Raw genomic sequence first — 25,498 nt, 5'->3', positions numbered from 1 at the left:
CCTGCAGAGCAGGGAGCCCGATGCAGGGCTCAATCCCAGGACCCTGGGATCATGACCTGAGCTGAAGGCAGACGCTTAATGACTGAGCCACTCAGGCGCCCTCTTGTTTTGTATTAATGTTATTCTTTGCCTAGCTTCTTAAAGTGGGAACTTAACTTCCTGATTTTATACATTTCTTCTTTTCTAATAAAAGCATTTAAAGCTGTAAATTTTCCTTTAGACTGCTTAGCTGCATCCCTCAGATTTTTATAGGTTGTCTTTTTACTACTGTCTATTAGAAGATATTTTCTAATTTTTCTTGTGCTTTTTTCTTTGACCAGGAAGTTATTTAGAACTTCTTTGATAATTATTGACACTGGTTTTATGGCCCGGCATGTGGTCTGTCTTGGTGAATGTTCCATGTGCACTTGAATGAGTGTAACATTTCATTATTGTCATTTCAGGTTACATTGATTCGTGGTGCTCGAATGTATATCCTTACTGATTTTTTGGGGAGTTGGCGGTGGGGGTGGGGGTTCTGCTTTTTCTTTCACCTACTGAGAGAGGTGTTGAAATTTCCAACTGTGGTCGTAAGTCTGTTTTTTCATTTAATTTTATCAATTTCTTGTTTCATGTATTTTGCAGCTCTTTTGATAGGCATGTGCCTATTAAGGATTACTGTGTCTTCTTAATGAATTGCCCCTTTCATCAGTATGGAATATTCCTCTTGATATCTAGTAATAATCTTTTTTGATGTGTATTTTATCTGATAATTAATATTGGCGCTCTTGTTTCTTAACCTTGATGTTTGCATAGAAAATTTTATTCAACCTTTTACTGGTAACTTGTTTGTCTTTATAAAGTGTGTTTCTTATAAACAGCATATACTTGGGTCTTGCTGTTTTATTCATTCTCACAACCCCTTTCTTTTACATTTAATCTAATGAATGATACAGATAGGTCTGCCTTCCATCTTGGTATTTGTTTTCTATTTGTCCTGCTTGGGTTTTGTCCCTCTTTTCTTCTTTTATGTTGCCTTTTGAATGAATTGTATATTAGTTGGTATTTGCTGATATTTTAGCATCCTGTTTATCTTCTCTGTTGACTTTTTGGCTTTTACTTCTTGGTGTTATTTTTTTAGTCATTGCTCCAGAGTAGTGGTTGACAAACTAGAGCCCATAGGCCAACTCCGGTCCACGTGTTTTTATAAAGTTTTATTGGAATGCGGCCATGCTTGTTAATTTACATATTACCTCTGGCTGCTTTGCCTTACAGTGGCAGATTTGGGTAGTTTGACAGAGACCTGTGACCCGCAAAACTCAATTTGTGTACTGTCTGTCCCTTTGCAGAACAATTTGCTGACTCCTGATGTAGAACTACCCTGTCCAGTACAGTAGCCACCAGCCACATGTGGCCGTTGAGTACTTCACGTGTGGCTAGTCCAAACTGAGATGTGTTGTCGATTTAATATACACAACAGATTTTGAAGAATTGATGACATGTTGAAATGATAATATTGTGGGTATATTGGGCTAAATAAAATATTATTAAAATTAACTTCACTGGTTTCTTTTCACTTTTTTTTTTAAATGGTGGCTTCTAGAAAATTTTAAATGGCATTTGTGGTTCACATATTTCTGTTGTCCAAGCACTGCTCTAGAAATTATAAGGTGCCTCTTCCATGTATCACAGTGGATCTTCAAGTGAAAATCACACTGCTTCATGGACCACCGAGGACTCTTACAATAGTCTCTTTCCATTTACCTCCCTCTTATCCTTTGTGATCTTTTGTCTCCTATTTTACTTCTCCATATGCTGTAAACTTGATACAGTGGTGGTCTTTTTGTTCTTTTCCTTTCCTTTTCTTTTTTTAAACAGTTAATGCTTGTGAAGAAAATAAGGGGGGCGCCTGGGTGGCTCAGATGGTTGGGCGTCTGCCTTCGGCTCGGGTCATGATCCCAGGGTCGTGGGATCGAGTCCCGCATAGGGCTCCCTGCTCCTTGGGAGCCTGCTTCTCCCTCTGCTTCTCTCTCTCTCCCTCTGTCTCTCATGAATAAATAAATAAAATCTTAAAAAAAAAAAAAAAGAAAATAAGGGGCTGAAGTATGGTGAAAATGGCATTAAGTATAAACACAAACATGCAGGCCTTCCTCATGAAAGGTATAGTGCAGACTGGGGGGACGTGCGGGGGCCCTGTGGTCGAGGGGAAGTTTGCCGCAGCCCTGAACCTCACTTCTCTTAGCTTTAGCGAGTGGACTCTAAGACCCTGGGAGTGCTCTCACAGCAGCTGAGCTTCTCCCCCGGGCTGTTGACGGAAATGGACATCAGCTCCTTTGGCTGTTTGTGTTCATATGGTGGCACATACTACTTTTCTTGTCTGTGATGGATTCAGTGTCCAGAATATTCAAAGAGCCTATAGTTGATAACTGGACAAAGCTAGGGCTTAGATTCTGGGAAACTGGACCAGACATAAATTTGCTTGAGTGGCATGAAATCTGAATAAATACAGGTTAGCATGGTGTTTAAAGAATCCTTCTTTCCAGTGGATGCAAAAATATTTAAAATCTCCCTACTAGGTATTTAGTCCCCATAAATAAGCCCTGAAGTTTGAAACCTTCCCGAAAGACAGGTGCTATTACCATTCTCATTTTATTAAGAATGTTCTCTAATTAAAGAAAATGGTTTTCCAAAGATGCTTTGCCCTGAAGAGATTTTGGTCAGTCGTGTCTCTGGATTATTTACAATTTGCGTTTTTTTTCAACTGTTGGGAAAAACCCTTTGGCTAGTCTCTTCTTTCTCCTGTTTTCTGTCTGTGAGACTCCACTTCAGCCTTCCTTGACAGTGTAGTAGCTCCTGGGAATTCCTGCTTATGTAGGAAACGCTAAAGCATATATCAAAGTTACGGTTTTCAGATTCCACATGGTTGTCATAGAAAGTTAGTGCTTTCTCAAAGTGACTGAATGAGCATATTACATTAGCAAAAAGGGGAGCTGCCCTTTCACTCTTCCCTTCAGTAAATACCCATCCAGGGCCCAGTATCTGCCTCTGTTTTCTCATCTTAAATGAGGCATTTTGTTGGGAAAAAAGTGCTAAGGTCCCTTCTGGCTCTTAAATTCCAGATGTTTTTACACCATATGCAGGGCAGAGCATGCGGAGGAAACTGATACACTCTCTAGAGATCCTTTGCTTCTCTCCTCAGGTAATAAGTAGTTTCTTCTCAACCTAAGGCTGAGAGTTTTGAAAATGCCCATGGTTGGAGAATTTTTAGATAGGGAGTATATAATAAAAATTAAAAATAGAGCTACACTGTCCCCAGCAATTGCGCTACTGGATATTTACCCCAAAGATACAGATGTAGTGAAAAGAAGGGCCATATGCACCCCAATGTTCATAGCAGCAATGTCCAAAATAACCAAACTGTGGAAAGAGCCGAGATGCCCTTCAACAGACGAATGGATAAAGAAGATGTGGTCCATATATACAATGGAATATCACTCAGCCATCAGAAAGGATGAATACCCCACTTTTGCATCAACATGGTTGGAACTGGAGGAGATGATGCTAAGTGAAATTAGTCAAGCAGAGAAATTCAGTTATCATATGGTTTCACTTATTTGTGGAACATAAGGAGTACCATGGAGGACATTAGGAGAAGGAAGGGAAGAATGAAGGGGGGAAATAGGAGGGAGAGATGAACCATGGGAGACGATGGACTCCAAGAAACAAACGGAGGGTTCTAGAGGGGAGGGGTGTGGGGGGATGGGTGAGCCTGGTGATGGGTATTAAGGAGGGCACGTACTGCATGGAGCACTGGGTGTTATATGCAAACAATGAATCTTGGATCACTACATCAAAAACTAATGATGTACTGTATGGTGATTAACATAACATAATAAAATTTAAAAAAAAATCAGATTGGGTAAACCAGTGTCACAAGTGAACCCGTGAAAGCCTTATACTGCACTGAAATAATAAAGCAGCACACCAAATGAAGAAAAGATCCTTGACTGTTTCAGTGGGTACTGCCTTTTAAATTCCCACCAGCCATCTCTGTACTAGAATGTCTCAGAAGCTTCTTCTCCCCGTGATTTCAGTACGATTAGAAACCACTAGCCTGTGGCAGAACATACTCGGACCCAGCCTTTCTGTCCTCTGTGTCTTGGTCCTCTGTTAACACCTTCATTGCTTTCCTGCTTCTGTGACGTAGAGGGGGTTGCCTCTGGCTTTCAGACCTTTCCCCCCCCCCCCGCCCTCCCCCCACTATCTCAGAATGTCTCTGCAGCCTGAGCACCACCTGTCTTGCCTGGTTGCAGCTCACCCTCTCAGCAATTGAGGAATGCCTTCGGAAGCTCCATGTTGCCCATGTCTTGTTGCTTTTCTCTGCCCCTCCTGGCTCCATGACATCCCTGCAGAAATCCTCATTCAGCTTTGTCTTTTTTTTTTTTATTAAACTTTTTTTTTTATGGAGGTATAATTGCCATACAGTATTAGATTAATTTCAGGTGTACAACGACTCAGTGATCCAACAATACTATACATCACTCAGGGCTCACCATGCTAACTGTCGTCACCATCTGTCACGGTGCAGTGCTGTTCCAGTATTATTGCCTGTATTCCCTACCCTGTACCTTACATCCCTGTGACTGATTGGTCACTGGAAGTTTGTACCTCTTAATCCCCTTCACCTTTTTGCCCATCCCCCCCCCCCCCCCCCCCGCCCCTTCCCTCGCACCTCCCCCTCTCCCCACCCCTCTGGCCACCAGTGGTTCCTTCCATTCAGCTTTAGCTGTTGCTGCTTCTCCTGGGGAAAATGTCCTGCTGGGTCACTCTTGTTTGCTCCTGGGTTCTATAGCTTAGGAAGCTTAGGAACAGGCTTCACTTCTGTGTCTTTCTCTTAACCACGTGACGTTTCTCCAGTCTACATATTCCCTTGGATAGAGCCTCCACTTCCGGAAAGGAATGTTGGCAAACCCCAGTATCCATCTTGTGGGTTAAGTGTATTTTAGCAGAGAAGGTGTTTCCTGTGGCACTTTTTAAACCATTCAAGTGATGAAATGCACATAATCTTTAAAAATTTTGCCTCAACAGGAGAATATAAAATGAAGGGAGAAGAATCTTTGCCCCTCCCTCCCTGGCTCTTCTTCTAGCTACTGTGACCATTTTCCTTTAACCAATACATTTCTTGTCTTGTCAACTTTGACCAATATATCTGGGTCAGTTCTGTAAAGGAGTATAAATTTAGCGCAGGCGCCTTACCTTCCATCTCTGTTTCTCTTCTCACCGTGATTAGTTACACTGTTAACTATCTTGGTTACCTTCCATATCTCTCTGTTTCTCTTCTCACCATGATTAGTTACACTGTTAACTGTCTTTTTGTAAATCTGTACTTTTCTGCTTTTTTGAGAAGTCGATTTTAGGAGATGGCAGCATGTGTCCAGCATGTATAATCTTATGGTTGTGTTAATGCAGTTCTCTGAAGGAAAGAAGTTGCATGGTGGGGCCCATTGGGAAGAAAGTGTATTCCTGTGTCATTAAAACTTCGTTACCCAACTGAGAATCTTCCAAATATCCCAGCCTTTCTTGTGTGGAATTTTTTTTTTTTTTTTTTTTGAGGGAAGTACTTTTCCCTGGGTGACTTTGATTTCTTTCCTTTTTTGCATATGTAGTGTATGGTTAATAAATGCTATAAAAATGTGTCTGTTTCCCCTAATCGATAATGTTGCTGGATATAGAATTCTAGATCCAAAAATTTTTACCTGTTCAGAACCTTAAATACATTGCTCTTCCCACTGTCATCATTAATCTGCTTTCGTGTTTTCTGTGTCTTTGTTATCTCTCACACCTAACCTGGAGTCTGACCCAGAGTTGTATCTCAGATGTTTGGTGAATTGGTGAATGAATAAATAGGCAAGCGCCAGTTTTAAGTGCGGGTTCTGGGCTAGGTCCTTCATGTTTTTGTTTTTGTTTTTTTGAGAGAGAGAGAGCATGTGCAGGTGGGGGAGATGGTGAGGCAGAAGGAGAAAGATAATCTTAAGCAGGCTTCATGCTGAGCGTGGAGCCCGACACAGGACTCGTTCTCATGACCCTGAGATCATAACCTGAGCTAAAATCAAGAGTTGGACCCTTAACTGACTGAACCACCTAGGTGCACCCTGGTCCTTCATGTTTTAGCTCTTGTGATGCTCATAGCAGCATTGTCAAGGAGGTGAGGTTTGTCCACATCTCCCAGAGCCTCAGGGAGATTAAAGTTCTTGGCAAAGACATGGGTTTGATACCAGGTTTATCTGCAGAGCTCTGCTCTTTCTTCCATGCCTCCCCCCCCCCCCCCACATATTCCCAGGTCTGTTCTCAAGGGAAGAAGGTACTCAAACAGATTGCAGCTAGGTACATGCCATATAGGGGATAATTGTCTTGACTATAGTCACCACATCACCTAAGAAAACCTCTGAGAGCTTGTATCTTTTCATTTAAAAGCAATATCCTGGGAAGCAGAAGAGAGGCCCTTTTGGATTTCTGCTTAAAAGATCCCAAAGCTTCCATTACAGAAAAATTTCAAACATATACAAAAGTAGGGAAAATAATATAACAAAGTCATAGCTAGCTAGCTATCACAGAATGTCACCAGTCAGCATGTGGCCAGTCCTATTTTATTAGTACTCTTTCTCTCCTTCTCCCTTCAGATAATTTTGAAGCAAATCACAGATGGCATATCCTTTCAGCCGTAGGTCTCTGTACGTATAAAGATTAAACAGTCACTTAAAAACAAAACTACAATGCCACTAACAACAACAAAAAATTAACAGTGACTCCTTAATATCAGATAGCCAGTGTTCAAATTTCCTGCTCACACATTTTTTTAAAATAATTGTTTTGTTTGAGCTGTGGTTTCCAAACAATTCATATATTACATTTGGTTGATGCGTCTCATCTCTCTCAGTCTATGAACTCCTTCTCTCACTGGATTCTCCCACAGCCCTCAGTGTGCTTCAGAAACGAGGTTGTTAGCTCTGTAGAATTTCCCATTTTCTGGAGCATTCTTTTAAGTTTGTTTAACATGTTCCCTGACTACTCTATTTATAATTAACTGGTAGTAAGATCTGTAAACTTGATCAGATTTAGGACTGACATCATGGCAAGAATATTTCATAGATAGTGATGTATATTTCCTCTTGCGTCACATTGGGCTTCTTCTCATCTCTTTAGTTACCTGGAGATACAGTTCACATAGAAAAAGCAGAATAAATTCTTTAACCTCTCCCCTCAATACACCTTTTAAAAACCAGCTTCAGAATAAGTTAATTGGTTTCCTGTCACCTAACAGTGAGCAATGTGATTTTGTTTTGTTTATCATGAGGTTTTAAAAATATATATATTTTTTAAATATATTTTAGTATATTACAGTTGTTCTTCTTTTTGATGCTCTAATTATCTTGTTTCTGAGCAGTGGGAACAATTTGAGGTGACTCGTGAGTCCTCTGAGACAATCCCAGTAGCCTTTAATAACCTATTTGACTTCTGGTATTCTTTATTCCAGGCTCTTCTCTACATTTCCTACCTTATATTTAGAGTTAGCCATTTCTCCAAAGGGCCTGTTCCTTTTGATGGAAAATGGTATTTAGAAACTGTAATCTGGGTTCTAAGGGTGTTTATTGATGATGGATTCATTGTTATTTATAGTGTTTTTGAGTTAAAAGGGCTAGCAAGGAATTCTTCCTTCTTTCCTTCCTTCCTTTTTCTTTTTAAGATTAGTTTATACGGGCTCCGTTGGTTAAGCATCTGCCTTCGGCTCGGGTCATGATCATGATCAAACCCTGTGTCAGGCTCCTTGCTCAGCGGGGAGCCTGCTTCTCCCTCTCCCTTGTCAAATAAATAAAATAAAAAGATTAGCTTATACTGATACTTCCAATTCCAGTTAGACTCCTGGACTTATTTAACTTCTTTTAGTTTCTTTTTTTCTTATGCTGAAAATTTTGGTTGTTAATGATATTAAAGTATTTATTTGCTTTATACTACTATGGATAATAATTTCAGAATAACTATAACAGTATCATTACAAATAATGTAATTATTGAAAATAATTTTTTTGCAGTAATTTTTTCCCCTGTAGTATATCTGACTAGAGATGAACAAATTACCTTATTTTAAAATCCCTTGGAATAATTCCTCTTTGTGTGGTTAAGCTACCAACTCAATAAAGATTTAGGTTTGTTGTGTTTGTAACTTTAGGGATTGCCTTTTTTCAAATCAGTTTTGCTTTGTAATTATGTAGACCATTTGTGTGGTTCCAGAGTCCGATCTCTCAAGCTTCTCTCCCTGCCTTCTCCAGCTTGTTTCCTCCCTCCCTCGTGGCGACCAAATTTATTAGTTTTTAGTCTGTCCTTCTGTTTTTACGAATTTATTAAGCAACTGCATATATATGCCCTCCCCTCCTGTTAGGTAGATGGTAATGGACCACACACCCTTTTCTCTACCTTCTGTTTTTCATTTAACCTTGTATCTCGGAAGCCACTCTTACCCTGCTTCTGGTGAAATATGATTCTTTTACACTGCAGATGGTTTTAGTGCTCTTGAACCTTCTTAATGAAATGTACTAACCAGCTAAATCTGGGTGTGGAATCCTAGTTTATTTTATTATTATTTTTTAATATATTTTTTAAAGATTTTATGTATTTATTCATGAGAGACAGAGGGGGGGAGAGAGAGAGGGAGAAGCAGGCTCCCTAGGAGCAGGGAGCCCGATGCGGGACTCGATCCCAGGACCCAGGGATCATGACCTGAGCTGAAGGCAGATGCTTAACCATCTGAGCCACCCAGGCGCCCCAGAATCCTAGTTTAAATGATCAACCTCATAGTGAAATTCATGAACGCTGTATGTCGTACGCTTTGTGAAAAATTAATTCATGACCCCTGCTCTTGTTGAGGAGGATCGTTCCTCGACCCCCTCTCACCTTCCCATCTCTTCCTCTGTCCCGTCAGTATGAAGGTATAAAGCTCACGGACACACTGTCTGCTTTTTGGAGCAATGTGAAAAGTGAGAGAATGCCCCTATTTTTAGAGCAAATTCTTCATTCCAGGCACTGTGCTAGGTGCTTTACATCTTTTAGAAAATCTCTCTAACAACGCTGTGAAACCCTTGGTGATATTCCTAATTTATGTATGAGAAAGTTGAATCTCAGAGAAGCTGAATAATTTAGCTAGAGTTGCACAGAATTCGTACTTATGGGTGTTTGGGATCCATAGCTCCGTGCATGAAGTTGCCTCTTCGGGACATGGCACATCGACGCCTGTGAGCTTGCGTGTTTGAGAGAGACGCTGTCTCATTTTAAAACATTATGTTTTCTTAAAACACACACACACACACACACACACACCTGTATTAAAGAAACCCTGAGTTTAAAACCTCTGAATTTCAACCTTCTTTGAGGTGAGGGTTTAGATGTCTAGTCCCATGCATCATCAATGTAAAATGGTTAACTTTTTTAAAAAAAAATTTTATTGTTAATCACCATATAATACATCATTAGTTTTTGATGTAGTGTTCCATGATTCATTGTTTGTGCATAACACCCAGTGCTCCACGCAGAGCGTGCCCTCTTTAATACCCATCACCAGGCTAACCCATCCCCCCACCCCCTCCCCTCTAGAACCCTCAAGTTTGTTTTTCAGAGTCCATCGTCTCTCAAGGTTCGTCTCCCCCTCCAACTTACTCCCCTTCATTCTTTCCCTCCTGCTATCTTCTTCTTTTTCTTTTTTCTTAACATGTTGCATTATTTGTTTCAGAAGTACAGATCTGTGATTCAACAGTCTTGCACAATTCACAGCGCTCACCATAGCACATACCCTCCCCAATGTCTATCACCCAGCCACCCCATCCGTCCCAACCCCCACCACTCCAGCAACCCTCAGTTTGTTTCCTGAGATTAAGAAGTCCTCATATCAGTGAGGTCATATGATACTTGTCTTTCTCTGATTGACTTATTTCACTCAGCGTAACACCCTCCAGTTCCATCCACGTCGTTGCAAATGGCAAGATCTCATTCCTTTGGATGGCTGCATAATATTCCATTGTGTATATATACCACCTCTTCTTTACCCATTCATCTGTCGATGGACATCTTGGCTCTTTCCACAGTTTGGCTATAAAATGGTTAACTTTAAAAAAAATTTTAAAAACCCAAAGAACAGAAATGATAGTGGGATGTACAAGAGAATATCAAAAATCCTGAAGTGTCAACCTCTGCTCAGCACTGGTCATCCCCTTAGTAGAATATAGTTGTGGGCTTTTTTATTTTTTTAAAGATTTTATTTATTTGAGAGAGAGAGAGAGAGAGAGAGTGCACAGACGGAGAGGGAGAGGGAGAAACAGACTGCCCGCTGAGCAGGGAGCCCGATGCGGGGCTCGATTCCAGGACCTTGGGATCATGACCTGAGCTGAAGGCAGGCGCTTAACTGACTGAGCCACCCAGGCGCCCCATAGTCTTGGGCTTTGATCGGTTGATTGGTTGATGTTAAGTAGAGGCACTGCAGCGAGTCCAGAGGAGGAGGACTTCACAGTGAGAACAGATGGACACATGTTGAGTGTGTTCAGCCTGGGACAGCAGCTGGAGGGAAAGTCAGTAGGAACCATAGTTAAGATCCTAAGATGTCATGATGAGAGGAGTAGTGATTCTGCCCTCACAGGGGATTGATGAAGAACCCGAAGGGGGCTTAAGTAGCATTATCCCGCATAAGAAAACTGAGGAAGGGGACGTGTCTTGCTCCACGTCATAGGGCTGGTGCTGCCGTAGACAGAGCTCTTTCTGCTGATCGGCTCCCTTCCCTTCTTCTGTGTTGATTTTGGCCAGGCCTAAGTATCTTCTGAGGGCTGTGCTACTTTCAGACTGCGAAGGTGGTGGAGACCTTTAACATCTGTTCTAAGTGATTTTTGGTAATAGCTAAGGAGAAATGATCACGGTCCTCCACTCAGCCCTCCCACTTAACTCCTTTCCACAGCTGAACAGTTGGAAGAAAGGATCATTCTGGTCTGAAGGGAGTATTTTAAGATATTGGAATAAACATTGAACTAGGGTCTGGTTAATATAAAATGCAGAATTTGGGGCACCTGGGTGGCCCAGATGGTTAAGCGTCTGCCTTTGGCTCAGGTCGTGATCCCAGGGTCCTGGGATCGAGCCCCGCATTGGGATCCCTGCTCAGTGGGAGGCCTGCTTCTCCCTCTCCCACTCCCCTTGCTTGTGTTCCCTCTCTTGCTGTGTCTCTCTCTGTCAAATAAATAAATGAAATCTTTAAAAAAAAATAAAATGCAGATTTTGAAAGTGTGTAGTTACTAATAAAATGAAACAATTAACCAGGCAAATTGGGTTTCCCACAGAATGTCCCTAAAGACATAAAACCTAGGAGCTTTTAAATCAAGGTGCAGGAACAACTCTTACAAGTATCCCCTGTCCCATCTACCTGGCCTGTGCCAGGGAAAGATGAACTGATCTAGCTTGTCTCTTCCCTTTGACTTCTTGGTGGCCTGCAGATCAGGACACCACCGCTTTCTCTCATGGGAGATATGTCAGTAGGATTCCTGAGAATAATATAAAAAGAGGTGCAAGGAACTTGGATAAACAGAGTGTGGTTGACGCATACAGTGGAATATTATTCAGCTTCAAGGAGAAGGGAAATTCTGACGCCCGCTGCCACATGGGTGAAGTCATGCCATGGGCTAGGGGCGGGAGGGAATGAGGAGCTGTTGGTTAATAGGTGTAGAGTTTCTGTTTTGCAAGATGAAAAGGGTGCTAGAGATTGGTGCACCACAATGTGTGTGTACTTAACACTACTGAACTCATTTAGGAGGGTTGAGATGGTAAATTTTGTAATGTGTATTGTCCCACAATTAAAGATTTTAGGGGTGCCTGGGTGACTCGGTTAAGTGTCTGCTGTCGGCTCAGGTCATGATCTCAGGGTCCTGGGATCGAGCCCTGTGTCAGGCTCCCCGCTGAGCGGGAAGTCTGCTTCTCCCTTTGCCCCCTTCCCTCGCTTGTGTGCTCTCTCTGTCTCTCTCTCAAATGAATACATCTTTTAAAAAATGAAAAAAATTTAAAAAGATGAAGGCAACTCAATGCGTTTTTTATAGATTTTTTTTTTCTAGAGAGAGCGAGCAGGTGCACACAAGTTGTGGGGAGGGGCAAAGGGAGAGAGAGAGTCTCAAGCAGGCTCCCCACAGAGCACAGGGCAGGATGTGGGGCTCAATCTCACGACCCTGAGGTCACAACCTGAGCCAAAACCAAGAGTCGGACGCTTAACTGACTGAGGCGCCCCTTAGAGTTTCATTCGAAGCCTTTCTCATAGTAACTGGGAAAGGGAGGTGACAGACCTAGAATACTTTAAAAATTTGAATAGAAAATGATGAATTATCAAGAAAAAGAGTTGATGAGTTCATAATTTTCAGTTACTAGTCTATTTTAGACTTTAAATGCATTTGTAGATGTAAAAATTCTCAAGATAAAATGAGAGGTTGGTAAATTGAGTAGAATATGCTGCTAAGATCTGGCCCTCCCGTTTTCATTTGTTAGATGGGATGTCACGTGTCTGGCACCCAGATGGATTGAGTTTTAGATGAAGGTCTGCTTTTACAGATCTAGAGTATGAAGTGTCAGTGCTGCGGAAACTGACAAAAGCACATAAGTGAAAGTGGTAAAGCCTTCTTTTACCTCACAGTTGAAAGCAGAATGTCATCTCAAGATTTTATTTTAAATAACATGAAAGCTCCATTGAGTATCACCTGGCACTTACATGACTTCTGACGTCTTGAAATGCATTCACGTCTCCTCACAGCAGTGATATTTGAGGATTTAATGTTTTCTTTTCATGTTTTCCCGTTATTTATTTGAGCCACCATAATTAAAAGTGATTATCTGTGTTTGTAAAAATGTAATTTTTTTTAAGGGTGCTAACAATTGAATTTGCCTTCAACACACTTAGGGCAGTGAGGTGCTACTTTCTACATGTCCTTTATTTATTTATTTTTAATTTTATTTTATTATGTTATGTTAGTCACCATACAATACCCATCATTAGTTTTTGATGTAGTGATCCACGATTCATTGTTTTCGTATAACACCCAGGGCTCCATGCAGTACGTGCCCTCCTTAATACCCATCACCGGGCTAACCCATCCCCACCCCCCTCCCCTCTAGAACCCTCAGTTTGTTTCTCAGAGTCCATAGTCTCTCGTGGTTTGTCTCTCCCTCAGATTTCCCCCCCTTCATTTTTCCCTTCCTTCTCCTAAGGTCTTCCATGCTCTACATGTCCTTTAACTAAACAAAAACAAATTTTCCTAGTTGAGTTACCCAGATCAGTGCAGTTAGGATTCTTTCTATGTTTTCTGTAGTAGTTTTAGCTGAAATGAAATACGAAATGTGTAAATTGTATAGATTAATTGCTTAGAGGTAGAAATTTTTAACATTTTTCTGATACTTCTTTTTTGACACTGTATGCTTTTTAATTCTGCTAGACCATCCTAAGTGAGCAGAAGCAATAGGAGGTTGGTGTTTATTTGGGGGAGGTCAGGTATAAGGATGGATGACTGCTGTGCCCCAGAACCAGGTTTGTCATTGTGCTCAGGCACTTCCATGTTTAAATGCCATTGACAGACTCGAGGTGCTTCCTTTTGTCCACTCAGCTGCACTGCTGGTCTTACAGGAGCCAAATAGATGCTAGCCAGATGGGCACGTTCACATCCTCCCTTTTGTGCCCCTTCTCCCAAATGCAAAAGAACTAGAATTTACTGTATATTTTCAAATCTTCAATCCCAGCATAGAACTAATTATGGAACCTAAGTGGTGGCTAAGTGGATGTTTACCGTACTCTTCTTTAAACTTTTCTGTATATTTGAAGTTTTTATAATGATGGGAAAAAATGGAACCATGTCTTCCAGAAGCCTCATATACATTTCCAACAGAGGAGGGCATTTGGGGTGGGTCCTGATGGTCTGCAGGTTCCAGACACCCATGAATTCACAAATGGCGGTTAGCGGATGGATTCATGCACCCTGAGGAGGCTACTGGAAAACTCCCCTACTTCGCCTTGCCCCGCAGCTCAGGCCCAGCCCGTACAACCTACTCAGGCTGCTTGCGCCTCCCGTCCACACCCTTCCTTTTCTCTGTTTCTCCTCCTTTCCGGATGCTTTTCAAAGGTTTGGACCCCTGCCTCTGAAGACTCGGCTCAACATCATCTCCAAGAACATGCCCACTGCAGGCCAGGGAGGGAAGAGCGAAGGCGCTGTCATTCAGGTGTCTGCCACGTGCCACGCACTGTAGCCTGTGCTGTTTCGCTTCATTTTCTTCTTTAATCCTCATAACAACCTACTTACTAATCGAGGAGATTGCGACTCACAGAAGTACGGGAAGTTGCCTGGAGTCACGAAACCAGTAAATGACAGAACCCGGATTCAGGTCCTCATCTCTCTCATCCCAAATTCCATGTATGCTTTTTCCAGAATGTCTGCTCCCTCCTCATCTACCCATTTGTGATCCTTCCCCACCATCAGAAATGCCTTCTGAGAGGCCTTTCATGCCACCTGGGATCCTTAGGAGTTCTCTGCCTTGGGAACTCCTGTAGAAAGTGAAACGATATTATTTATTCGCATTGCAGCACCTAACAAAGGATGCCCCATGGTCGCTCAGAGAAAGGTTTAAATAAATGAATGAACAAGAGAACTCAGAACTCCCTGGGAACATATCTTCCTACTGAGTTTCCCATTGGGAAAGGCCCTGAAGACTGTTTTTTTCCTTTTGAACAACATAAAGTCAGGCTAAGAATACTTTCAATTGCTTTGCTAAAGACAAGGCAGGAAGGAATGACATTCTTTTATAATTACACCAGAATCTACCTTATTTTATTGTCTTACTTGCTGTTTAGACTAAAAGACCCATATGAAGGTGGGAGTAGATTGACTGGATCCTTGGAATATCAAGTCTGAAGACCGTTCATGCCTGCCTTATCATCATGTTTTAAGGGAAATAGGAAATTAATCTTACATTATGCTACAGAAATCAGTGTTCAGACCACCATTTCCTGAGTATGACATCCCTTGTCATCTATCTGATACAAAGAATTGGGGAATTCTTGGGAACGACCATGAGGCACATTAGCTCATCGTCTTAGATTAATGATTCTAAATTCTTGGAAGAGATTCGTGTCTACTGTGCTGTAGTCACAAACTGTCCCCCAGGAGGGTCTTCAAAAACCAAACCGAGATGCAAGAAGCATGTGGTTTCTTGGTGTCAGAACATCCTCTGGTAGGTGGTCCTCTGTTCTGAGGGAGCAGAAAGGATGTTTTCTTCTCCTGGTAAAGCCATCATACCCTGCTGATTCATCAGATCCGATTGGTAGTGCTACTGATGTCATCTCCTCATTAATTGCTGAAATGTCCATTTAGGATGGCTAAATTGATGGATATAATGAAACTATTAGAATTTAGATTGGCATTCTCCAGGTAGTCAGTAGCTTCTTTTTTTTAATCTTCTTCTTTCATCTCCAGTTTCTCCCTCTCCTTTAGCTCAGATCCTTTATGGTCCTGTACTACGTGCAAAGCAAAGACTGCCTGTAGTTTTTAAAGTTCCCCAGCTCCCTACATTGTCTCTGTTTCCTCACAGTTTTTTCTCTCTGTATTTTGGTGTATGGTGGGCATCTGAGAAAGGTGAGTGCCCATGAAGCAAAGAAGAGTTGGGTTCTTCATGAATAGGATAGCCCCACCTACCTACTTTCTTCTACATCATTTGTGAAACAGTTCACTTCCAAATTTGAGCCTGATGCTCAGTTGAAATTATGGAGTTTTTTCCTTCTCAGGTTGGGTTTGGTGGGTATATAAGAAAAACAGAAACCACCAAAAACAGCAATTCCCAAAGAGATGGGATATCTTAAAAAAATATGTAGGATTAAGATATTGATGCTATAAATGTTGTTAAGTAACTGGTTTTGAATTTTTTCTTAGCTGTCATTTCCACTTGCAAAAGCTCGTAACTGTGGAACACAGTAATGCCACACTAATTCAGATGAATGGAAGTACAGACTGAAAACTAGATTGTTGGACATTTGTGAGGAAATGAGATAGATTCTTTTACAGAATCAGTTGTATCTATAACTGTGTGAGCAAAAGTGTTACTTGATAAAGCCATATACTCACGGAGCTGGAAGACACTTGGAGGTGATCTTGTCCACCCTCCCTGACTCTAGTTAGAGAGGAGAACTGGAAAGTCAGAAAAGCAGGTCTTATTTGGAGTCACAAAGCCAATGAGTCTAACAGAGCGGAGTATGCCCATTTTACATAGCCAGACAAGTACTGATTTACTATCGGTATAAGGGTTTTTCACCGTGTTAAGTAAATCTTTGTGAAGTCCTTGGCTTTTTTCTTTTAGAATATTTTCAATGAAATATATGAACATTGTTTTTTAAAGCCAAATAATAGAAAAATTTTATAATAAAAAGCAGCTGTCCCCTGCTACCCTCATCCTGTCCCCCTCAGAGGCAACCACTTTCAACTCTTTCTTTTGATATTTACTTTTTCCAAGTAATATAATTATTGCCATGTCTTGGTTTTCTGTTTATCCATTGACTTGCTAATACAGTAGGCTTGTCCGGTCACTTTTGTGGATCTATATTATGTGCAAAGCAGACTGCCTGTAGTTTTTAAAGTTTTCCCTGCTCCTTACATTGTCTCCATTTCCACAGAGTTCTCTCTCTCTGTATGTTGGTCTGCTTTGGGTTTTGTATCCTATGTGGAAGATTTTCTTCAAATATTTGACTATTTTCAGCTGTCTATTATTATTTAAGAATGAACTAAAAAGGAATAAGAAGCTGTGGGTGTGGAGGCTAATTTTATTGATGTCTTTTCCCTGTAGAGTAGGAGGTGAGAAGCTGGCTTTGTTATTACATATATTTTCTCTGAGGCTTCTGATTTTCTTTATGGCTTGTGCTTTTTGTGATCTACTTAAATCTTTGCCTAAACTAGAGTCAGAAAGATTGTCTTATTTTTTCTATTAGATTTACAGTTTTTTGTTGTATGTTTAGGTGTATGACCTATTTGAAGTTCATTTTTTGTATATAGATCTCCATTTATTCTGGCACCATTTTTTGAAAAGACTGTTCTTTCTGTGTTGAATTACTTTGACTTCTTTGTCAAAAACCTGTGGTTATATATATATATGTGTGTATATATATATATATAAAATTTTCTGGACTCATTCTTTTCCATTGCTCTATACATCTGTCTCCTTTTTTTAAGATTTTATTTATTTATTTATTTGAGAGAGAGCGAAAGTGAGCAAGATCACAGAGGGAGAGGGAGAAGCAGACTCGCTGCTGAGCAGGGAGCCTGATGTGGGGCTCAGTCCCAGGCCCATGGGATCATGACCTGCACTGGAGGCAGATGCCTAACTGACTGAGTTACCCAGGAGCCCCTACGTCTATCCTTTTACTAGTACCCCACTGTCTTGATTACTATAGCTTTACAGGGAGTCTTGAAATCAGATGGTAAATCTTTCATCCTTGCTTTTCACTTTTCCACATAAAGTTTAGGGCCAGTTTGTTCATCTCTACTAAAAGCTTGCTAGGACTTTGGGATTATGTTGCATCTGTAGACCATTTTTGAGAGAATTAACATCTTAACTGTATTGAATCTTCCAACTCACAAACATGGTGTTTCTTTTCACCTATTTAGGTTTTCTTTGAATTTTCTTATCAGTTTATAGTTTTTGGCATACAAAAGTGACATATGCTTTATTAGAATTGTCGCCAAGTATTTTGCTTTTTGATGCTATTGTAAGTCATTTATTTTATTTTATTTTATTTATTTATTATTTATTTATTTATTTATTAAATATTTTATTTATTTATTTGAGAGAGAGAATGAGATAGAGCATGAGAGGGGGTGAGGATCAGAGGGAGAAGTGGACTCCCCGCCCAGCAGGGAGCCTGATGCGGGACTTGATCCCCGGACTCCAGGATCATGACCTGAGCCGAAGGCAGCCACTCAACCAACTGAGCCACCCAGGCACCCTATTTATTGTTTTTTAAAGTAACCTCTACACCCAACATGGGGCTTGAACTCATGACCCTGAGATCAAGAGTCTCATGCTTTTCAGGCTGAGCCAGCCAGGCATCCCATAAATTCATATAGTTTAAAGTTCAATTTCCAGTTGTTCATTTCTAATATAAAGAAATACAGTTGATTTGTATATGTTGACCATGTATCCTTGAACCTCACTAAATTTGCTTATTCTAGTAACTTTTTTAAAAAAGACTTTGGGCGCCTGGGTGGCTCAGTTGGTTAAGCGACTGCCTTCGGCTCAGGTCATGATCCTGGAGTCCCAGGATCAAGTCCCACATCGGGCTCCCTGCTTGGCGGGGAGTCTGCGTCTCCCTCTGACCCTCCCCCCTCTCATGCTCTCTCTCTCTCTCATTCTCTCTCTCAAATAAATAAATAAAATCTTTAAAAAAGACTATTTATTAGTGAGCGAGCGAGAGAGAGCGCACAAGCAGGGGGAGTAGGAGAGGGAGAAGCAGGCTCCCAGCCAAGCAGGGAGCCCAACGTGGGACTCGATCCCAGGACCCTGGGATCATGACCTGAGCTGAAGGCAGACACTTAACCAACTGAGCCACCCAGGCATCCCAGTTCTAATAACTTTTTATAGGCTATTTGGTATTTTCTGTTTAGATAATGACATATGCTGCCAATAAAGGCAACTATATTTCTCACTGTCCAGTGGACCATATAAATTTTATTTCTTTCTCTTATTGCAGTGGCTAGGGCCTCTAATACAGTGTTAAGTAGAAATAGTGAGAACCAGCATATGTGTCTTATTCCTTATCTTAGGACAAAAGCATTCTGCATTAAGTGTGATATTAACTAAGGATTCAGGGTTTTTTAGACATTGATTTTCTGATTTGCAGCTTGGGGAAGGTAAGCCCAACTGCTGGTGCTTTGGGTACTGATTGGCAAAAGGAAGCTGGAGGCCTCAGTTCTCAGTATGTGGGGGATGCTGCTTCCCTAGTTCATCACTTCTTACTCCCCTACTCAATCCCACTCTTCACTGTTGGACTTGGTGCCTCCATGAGAGGGTCAGTTTCTCCACAGAGTAAACCTCCTGTCCAGCTGCTGCTGACCTGGGGGAATGCTGGTCTCCTGGCTTCCCAAGGTTGGGGGTGGGGATCCTAGTACAGCCCTTTCTTCTGTTAACATTGCCCCAGTCCTTATCACCTCCTTGTTTCAGGAATCCGGTGCCTGTTATTTGCTGAGACTTTGCAGGGCTCTATTGGGTGCATCAGCCTTTTATACAACACTTAGATTTCTGTTTCCTCCTCTGTGCAAAGTTCTTTGGCACTCTTCTTTCTACTTGTCATCTCCAAAGCGTGTCTCCAAAGTGAGCTGACATCCTGTCCTCTGATGTAGCCTCTCCTGTTCTCTGTGCCTTTGTCAAGTTATTTATATCCCTCTACGGATAAATATGTGTGTCCAACTGGTCATGGTTAACTTCCTGGAAAATTTTAAAAGCAGTTTATTTTCTGAAATAGCTGGGCTTTTGCTGTGGGAGGAGTTGTTTTGTTTTGATTATATTACTGATTTGATTAGTGAATCCGTTCATCAGAGACAAAAGTAAATTTTAGTGCAAAAGTAAATTTCCTCCCAGCCTCCGAAAATTTCAGGTGTTCTGAATTCAGCTTTAGCTAATTATGTGTTGAGTATAAGTTCCTTATTTAGGAATTAGTATTAATTTCTCTCATGTTTGTCATCCATTAATCTTTGCTGTGTTGCATTAACGTGAGTTAGCAATAGGGGATTGTGTAGCCAGTTTCAAATCGGGTTCTTCTAAAAAGTTCCAGTTGAGTGCCATTGATTCTCTGTAACCCAGAATCCATTTTTCTTTTATTTAGGCCAATTTCTTATTATTTAAGCCAATCTCTTATTATTTAAAAATAAACTTTATACCTAGGACTGACCCACATACTTACACAATGTACTCATGTCTTCTCTTTCCCCCTGCTTCCCCCAGCTCTCCTTCTGCAAGAGATATCCTTTATTTCTGGGTAGCTATCATACACATATACCTTATTTGATCTTAATTTTGCTTTTCAGACTCAAATTCTTTGTTGGACATAAAAGTCACCATTTGTCAGCCATCTCCACGGGCTTGCCTTCTGAATTGAGTATAGGCTATAGCTAACATCCTCCCCTTATCTACCCAGATCATGCCCACAGACACAGAAACAGTCGTACTCGTGGAATTTGAATTCAGTACGAGAGTTTGTGAAAACAATAAAAATGCATTTTCTAGCTCCCACTTCCCCAGATTTTTCCAGTTCATTTTGCTTTGTGAGGTAGTTTGCACAGAGGGACATTCCTTCTTTCCCTTACTTATATCAAATAGGGAATGTGGGGAAGTTGACTACGTACTAGAATGTAAACCATATTAATATCACATACAATTCAGGAGGAAATACGCAGTTTGGTGTTTGTCACTTGCCTTACTGCTCTTGGGGGGAGGCGGGAAGCATTCACTTATTTCATCTATTCCATCCACTCCACAGACCTTGACTGCAGAGGCCTGACTGACTCTGTGGGTCCTGGGCCAGGTGCTGAGAAGCCCCTTGCTCCACAAGGAGTGTGAGATCCTGTTCTCACCGAGCTTACATTCTAGTGGCAGAGAGAAAGAGAATCGACAAGTAAAGAAGTAAATAAGCGCAGACAGAGATGAGTCACAGGAAAACAAAACAGGATAGAGGGATAAATGCTACAGGGTCGGGGCTGCTTGCTTTTCCCAGGCCCCTCCGCAGGGGGCCTTTCTGAGGGGGGGTCTTTTTTCAGGGGAGACCTGCACAAGAAGAACTGGCCCTGGGAACATGGGGCTGGGTGGTGGGGAGCCAGGGGAGAAGTTCCAAGAGCCCGGACCTGGAAGACTGCCTCAGGTCTACCCAACCAGCTACCTGACTGGGGACAAGTCACTTACTCTGAGGGTGAGGGATCTTGCCTGTAAAATGGAAATGAAAATCCACGTTCCGCTTAAAATGGTCATCTTGAAGTATCAAACAAGAGAATTTTGTAAACTGGGCGACCCTTTAAAATGAAAGGTGGCTATTTTATCCAGCAGCGGAGACTGAAGGACTTACCCTCTGTCTTTAAGACTTGCTATAAACTACAGGTATAATAACAGTGTGGTGCTGACATAGGAAAGATGAATAGATAACAAAACAGAATTGAGTGCCCCAAAGCACAGCCACACATTTGTGATCTCTTGATTTCCAGCAGCGTTTCCATGCAGGAATCCCTTCCCGATATTTCTAGGGACATTTATGTTACTCCAAACTGTGAGAAAAATCAGTCAAGAAATCAGGATAAAGGAAAAAAAAAATCTGTGGGAATTAAAGTTTAAACATCAACATAGGTATTACCAGTTCAAAGGAATCCACTGACATGAAGTTGAAAGCAAGAGTGGAATCAGTGTCAAAGGTTAAGATCAACAGTTCTGAAACCAGGACGGAGCATATGGCAGAGAAGGGGCCATGATCAGATCTGTCATTCTTGCTTGTGACTGCCGCCATGTTTTAAGTGTATGTAGCCCTACGTGTTCCTCACGATGAGTCAGTTTTTATAAATAAAAGCATATTAATGAGTTTACACACATCAGTACACTTTATAAAAATCCTGCAAATCTCGTTCCAAGAAATAATAAATTTTGGGAGCAGTCTTTAAATTGGCAGTTCTGAAACATGTTCCTTTGTAATAATAGTGCTGTTGACCTTGCTGGGATACTCAAATATTACATTATCTTAATAGAATCCAATGGTGTTTTAGTGTTTGAATATTTGCTCTAAGGCTATAATTCTTTGTAATTACTTTTACAGAAGAAATGCAAAAGCAAGATGTAAATAGCATTGTGGAATACTTTGATGTGAAATCAGCTCATCTGCAATCTGAATTAGGACAAGCAGTATCAATTTTAACAGCAAAACCAAAATCAAGGCAAGCAGACAAAATATTTTCATCCCTCAAAGAGGAAATGAGCTTATATGAAGCAATATGTAGTCTAACACCCAACTTGTATTTGCTTTGGACACACTCAGAACAATTTGACCAGCATCAGCACAACATGAAAGAAACTTCTCTACATCTGGAATATTTGTCTTATGACAAATATTAATACTTAATACAAGCAATTAATACTAGTGTGTTTTAAAATCTCATTTAAGAATAACTTTTAAATATTAAATATTTGTGACATCTTTCAGTTTTTAAATGATGCTTTTTGGGCATCCATTTGGTGCTAATATTTTATTCTTTTAGTGTTTTCTACTACCAAATGCCTTTATCAGGTAGAGATTATTTTTGTATGTTATTGAAGTATATAATTTTGTTGTAGTATATGGTTCATAATAATAACCATACATTTATTATTATATCTTACTTTACTGAGCTAACCCCTGAAACTTTAAATATAATCCTGTCACAGAAAAGTGATTCACTGTTTATGATTATAACTCATTATTATTTAAAAACAAGTAAAGTGCTATGAAAAATATAGACTAATTTACAATTCAGGAATTCTGATTTCTTGGTCTCAGATTTTAAAGATTAATAACTGTCAGGAACTTGGAAAAATTTTAAATTCCTAACAAAAGTGCTGGCAATCCAGTAGGCAAAGTTAGTTTTTTTAACAAATAATTCTGAAACAATTGCATAGTGGTATGTAAAAATTGAGCTTCTACTCTTAAGTCACACCATATACACAATGAACTTGAAATGACCCATAGACCTAAATGTAAGAATTAAAACTATAACATTTCTAGAAGAAAAGATGGAAAAAAATATTAGTGACCTTGTGGTATAGTCTGAATCATGGCACCCCCACCCCCAAATTCATATGTCGAATCCCTAACCCCAGGTGTGATGGAATTAGGAGATGAGGTCTTTGGGAGGTGGTTAAAGTTAGATGGGGTCATGCGGGTGGAGGCCTCATGATGGGATTAGTGCCCTTGTAAGAAGAGGAAGATGGGGAGAGATGGCTCTCTCCTACCATCTACAAAACATTGCTGAAGGAAATGAAAGAAGATCTACATAAATGAAAAGTTTGAAAACTTGATATTGTTAAGATTTCAGTACTAGCCAAAGTGATCTATAGATTCGGTGCAATTCCTGTCAAAATCCCAATGACATCTTTTGCAGACGTAGAAAAATCCATTCTAAAATTCATATGGATTCTCAAGGAATCCTAAATGGTCAAAACAATCTTGAAAAAGAAGAACAGATTTGGAGGATTAACAAACTTATTGCAAAACTGTAGTTTTAAAACTTACTGCAAAACTGTAGTAACCAAAACAGTGTGGTTATAGACAGGTCATAGAAATCAGTGGAATAGAATAGAGAGCCCAGAAATAAACCTTCACATATATGGCCAGATGACTTTCAGTAAGAATGCCAAGACCATTCAATGGGGGAAAGGATAGTCTTTTCAGTAAATGGTGTTGGTTAAACTGGATATCCACATGCAAAAGAATTAAGTTGGACCCTTACCTCACACCATGTACAAAATGAACTCCTATATCTGATAAGGGATAACTATCTAGAATATATAGGAAACTAAAACTCAAGAAAAACAACAAAAACCAACCTGATTCAAAAATGGGCAAAGAACTTACATAGATATATCTCTAAAGAAGATACACAAATGGCCAATAAACTCATGAAAAGATTCTTAACATCACTAATCATTAGGGAAATAGATATCAAAACCACAATGAGATACCACCTTATACCCGTTAGGATTGCTGCCATCAAAAACCCAGAACGGAACAAGTGTTAACGAGGATGTGGAGAAATGTGAGCCTTGTGCACTCTTTGTGGGAATGTTGCTAGGAAAACAGTATGATGGTTCCTCGAAAACTAAAAGCAAACTTACCATATGATCCAACAATTCCACTTCTTGGTATATGCCCAAAGGAATTGAAAGCAGGGTCTTGAAGAGATATTTGTACACCCATGTTCATATTAGTATTTTTCACAACTGGAATCTGGAAGCATCCTAGGTGTCCATTAACAGATGAGTGGATAAGCAAAATGTGGTATATCCGCACGATGAAATATTATTCAGCCTTAAAAGGGAAGGCGTTTCTGACACCTGCTACAACGTGGATGAACCTTGCTTGACATTGTGCTAAGTGAAATAAGCCAGTCACAAAAAGACAAATTCTCTTTGATTCCCCTTATATGAGGTACCTCTTAGAGTAGTCAGAATCAAAGAGGCAGAAAGAATGGTGGTTGCCAGGGGTTAGGGGGAAGAGAGAATGGGGAGGTACTGTTTAATGCGTACAGGGTTTCAGTTTCCCAAGACGGAGAGGATTCTGGAAATGGATGGTGGTGGTGGTGCTGGTGGTTGCACAACATTATAAATGTACTTAACAGCACTGAACTGAACACTTGAAGTGGTTAACATGGTTAAGTTTTATGTGATGCGTGTATTTTACCATGATTTAAAAAAAAAAAATTCAGGGGCACCTTGGTGGCTCAGTCGTTAAGCGACTGCCTTCGGCTCAGGTCATGATCTCAGGGTCCTGGGATCGAGCCCCACATCGGGCTCCCTGCTCAGCGGGAAGCCTGCTTCTCCCTCTCCCACTCCCCCTGCTTGTGTTCCCTCTCTCGCTGTCTCTGTCAAATAAATAAATAAAATCTTAAAAAAATTTTTTTCAGAAAAGCCTTTACACAGATGTTCATAGTGTTATTATTGATAATAGCAAAATAATGGAAGCAGCCCAAATGTCCATCAACTGGCAAACGAATAAATGAACTGTGGTATAGCCATTCTTGGAAATACCACTACTCAGTGATAGAAGGAGTAAAATGCCAAGACATCCAGCTGCATGGCCGGCTCTCAGGGCAGTATGTGAAGTGAAAGAGTCCAACACAAAAGACTAAATACTGTACGATTTCATTCATATGAACTTCCAGAAAAGGCAGAATATAGGGTCTGCAGGCTGACCCGTGTTTGCTGGCAAGAGAATTTAGTGCAGAGTGGCACAAGGAATCTTCTTAAAGGGAACTGTATTGTGTCTTGATTGTTCCAGTGTTTACATGGTTGTATACAGTTCCAAAAATCAACCAAGCTGTACACCTGAAATGAGCGAATTTCACTGCATATAAATAATACCCTCATTTAAAATAAAGAGGGGGACACTTCATGGGGCAGCCAGATTTTTGTGCTTTTACAGAAAAAGGTATTTGTAGGAACTTGTAAATGTAACCCATTAGCAAACATTTTTTTTCCTACTAAAAGGAAGAAGTTGATGGAGACAGGTTAGCCTAGAAGAATTTGATTTGCACTTGCTGCATTATCAATACCTTCACTTCTAGCAAAATTCTGAGTTTGACCTCATAGTCATTGTAACTGGCATGATAAACCATGCATCCCCCGTATAAATGCTAATCAAGGTTTAACGTTTAGTTGTGACACACCAAGTTGCGTCTCTAACATTTTATTTTTTAATT

General features: G+C 40.6%; 1 protein-coding gene across 4 annotated transcripts in view; it reads left to right on the top strand.

The window, feature by feature from the left end:
* PARN (poly(A)-specific ribonuclease) overlaps positions 1-25,498 on the top strand; it is a 208,354-nt gene that overhangs the window by 116,980 nt on the left and 65,876 nt on the right. The window contains exon 23 of one of the 4 annotated variants that reach the window (XM_028117506.2): positions 1,329-1,536. The exons of the other annotated variants lie outside the window; for them this stretch is intronic. Coding sequence (XP_027973307.1) covers positions 1,329-1,341 — 13 coding nt within the window. The 3' untranslated portion in view covers positions 1,342-1,536. Of the gene's footprint in view, positions 1-1,328; positions 1,537-25,498 lie in introns of those variants that run through there. 4 annotated transcript variants of the gene reach the window in all.

This window comes from Eumetopias jubatus, unplaced genomic scaffold, assembly GCF_037043125.1.
Source record: "Eumetopias jubatus isolate StellerSeaLion01/CBP00866 unplaced genomic scaffold, mEumJub1_p1.0 scaffold_12, whole genome shotgun sequence".
Classification (NCBI taxonomy): Eukaryota; Metazoa; Chordata; class Mammalia; order Carnivora; family Otariidae; genus Eumetopias; species Eumetopias jubatus.
Note: the sequence above shows the minus strand (reverse complement) of the source record. Positions and strands in the feature narration are given on the sequence as shown.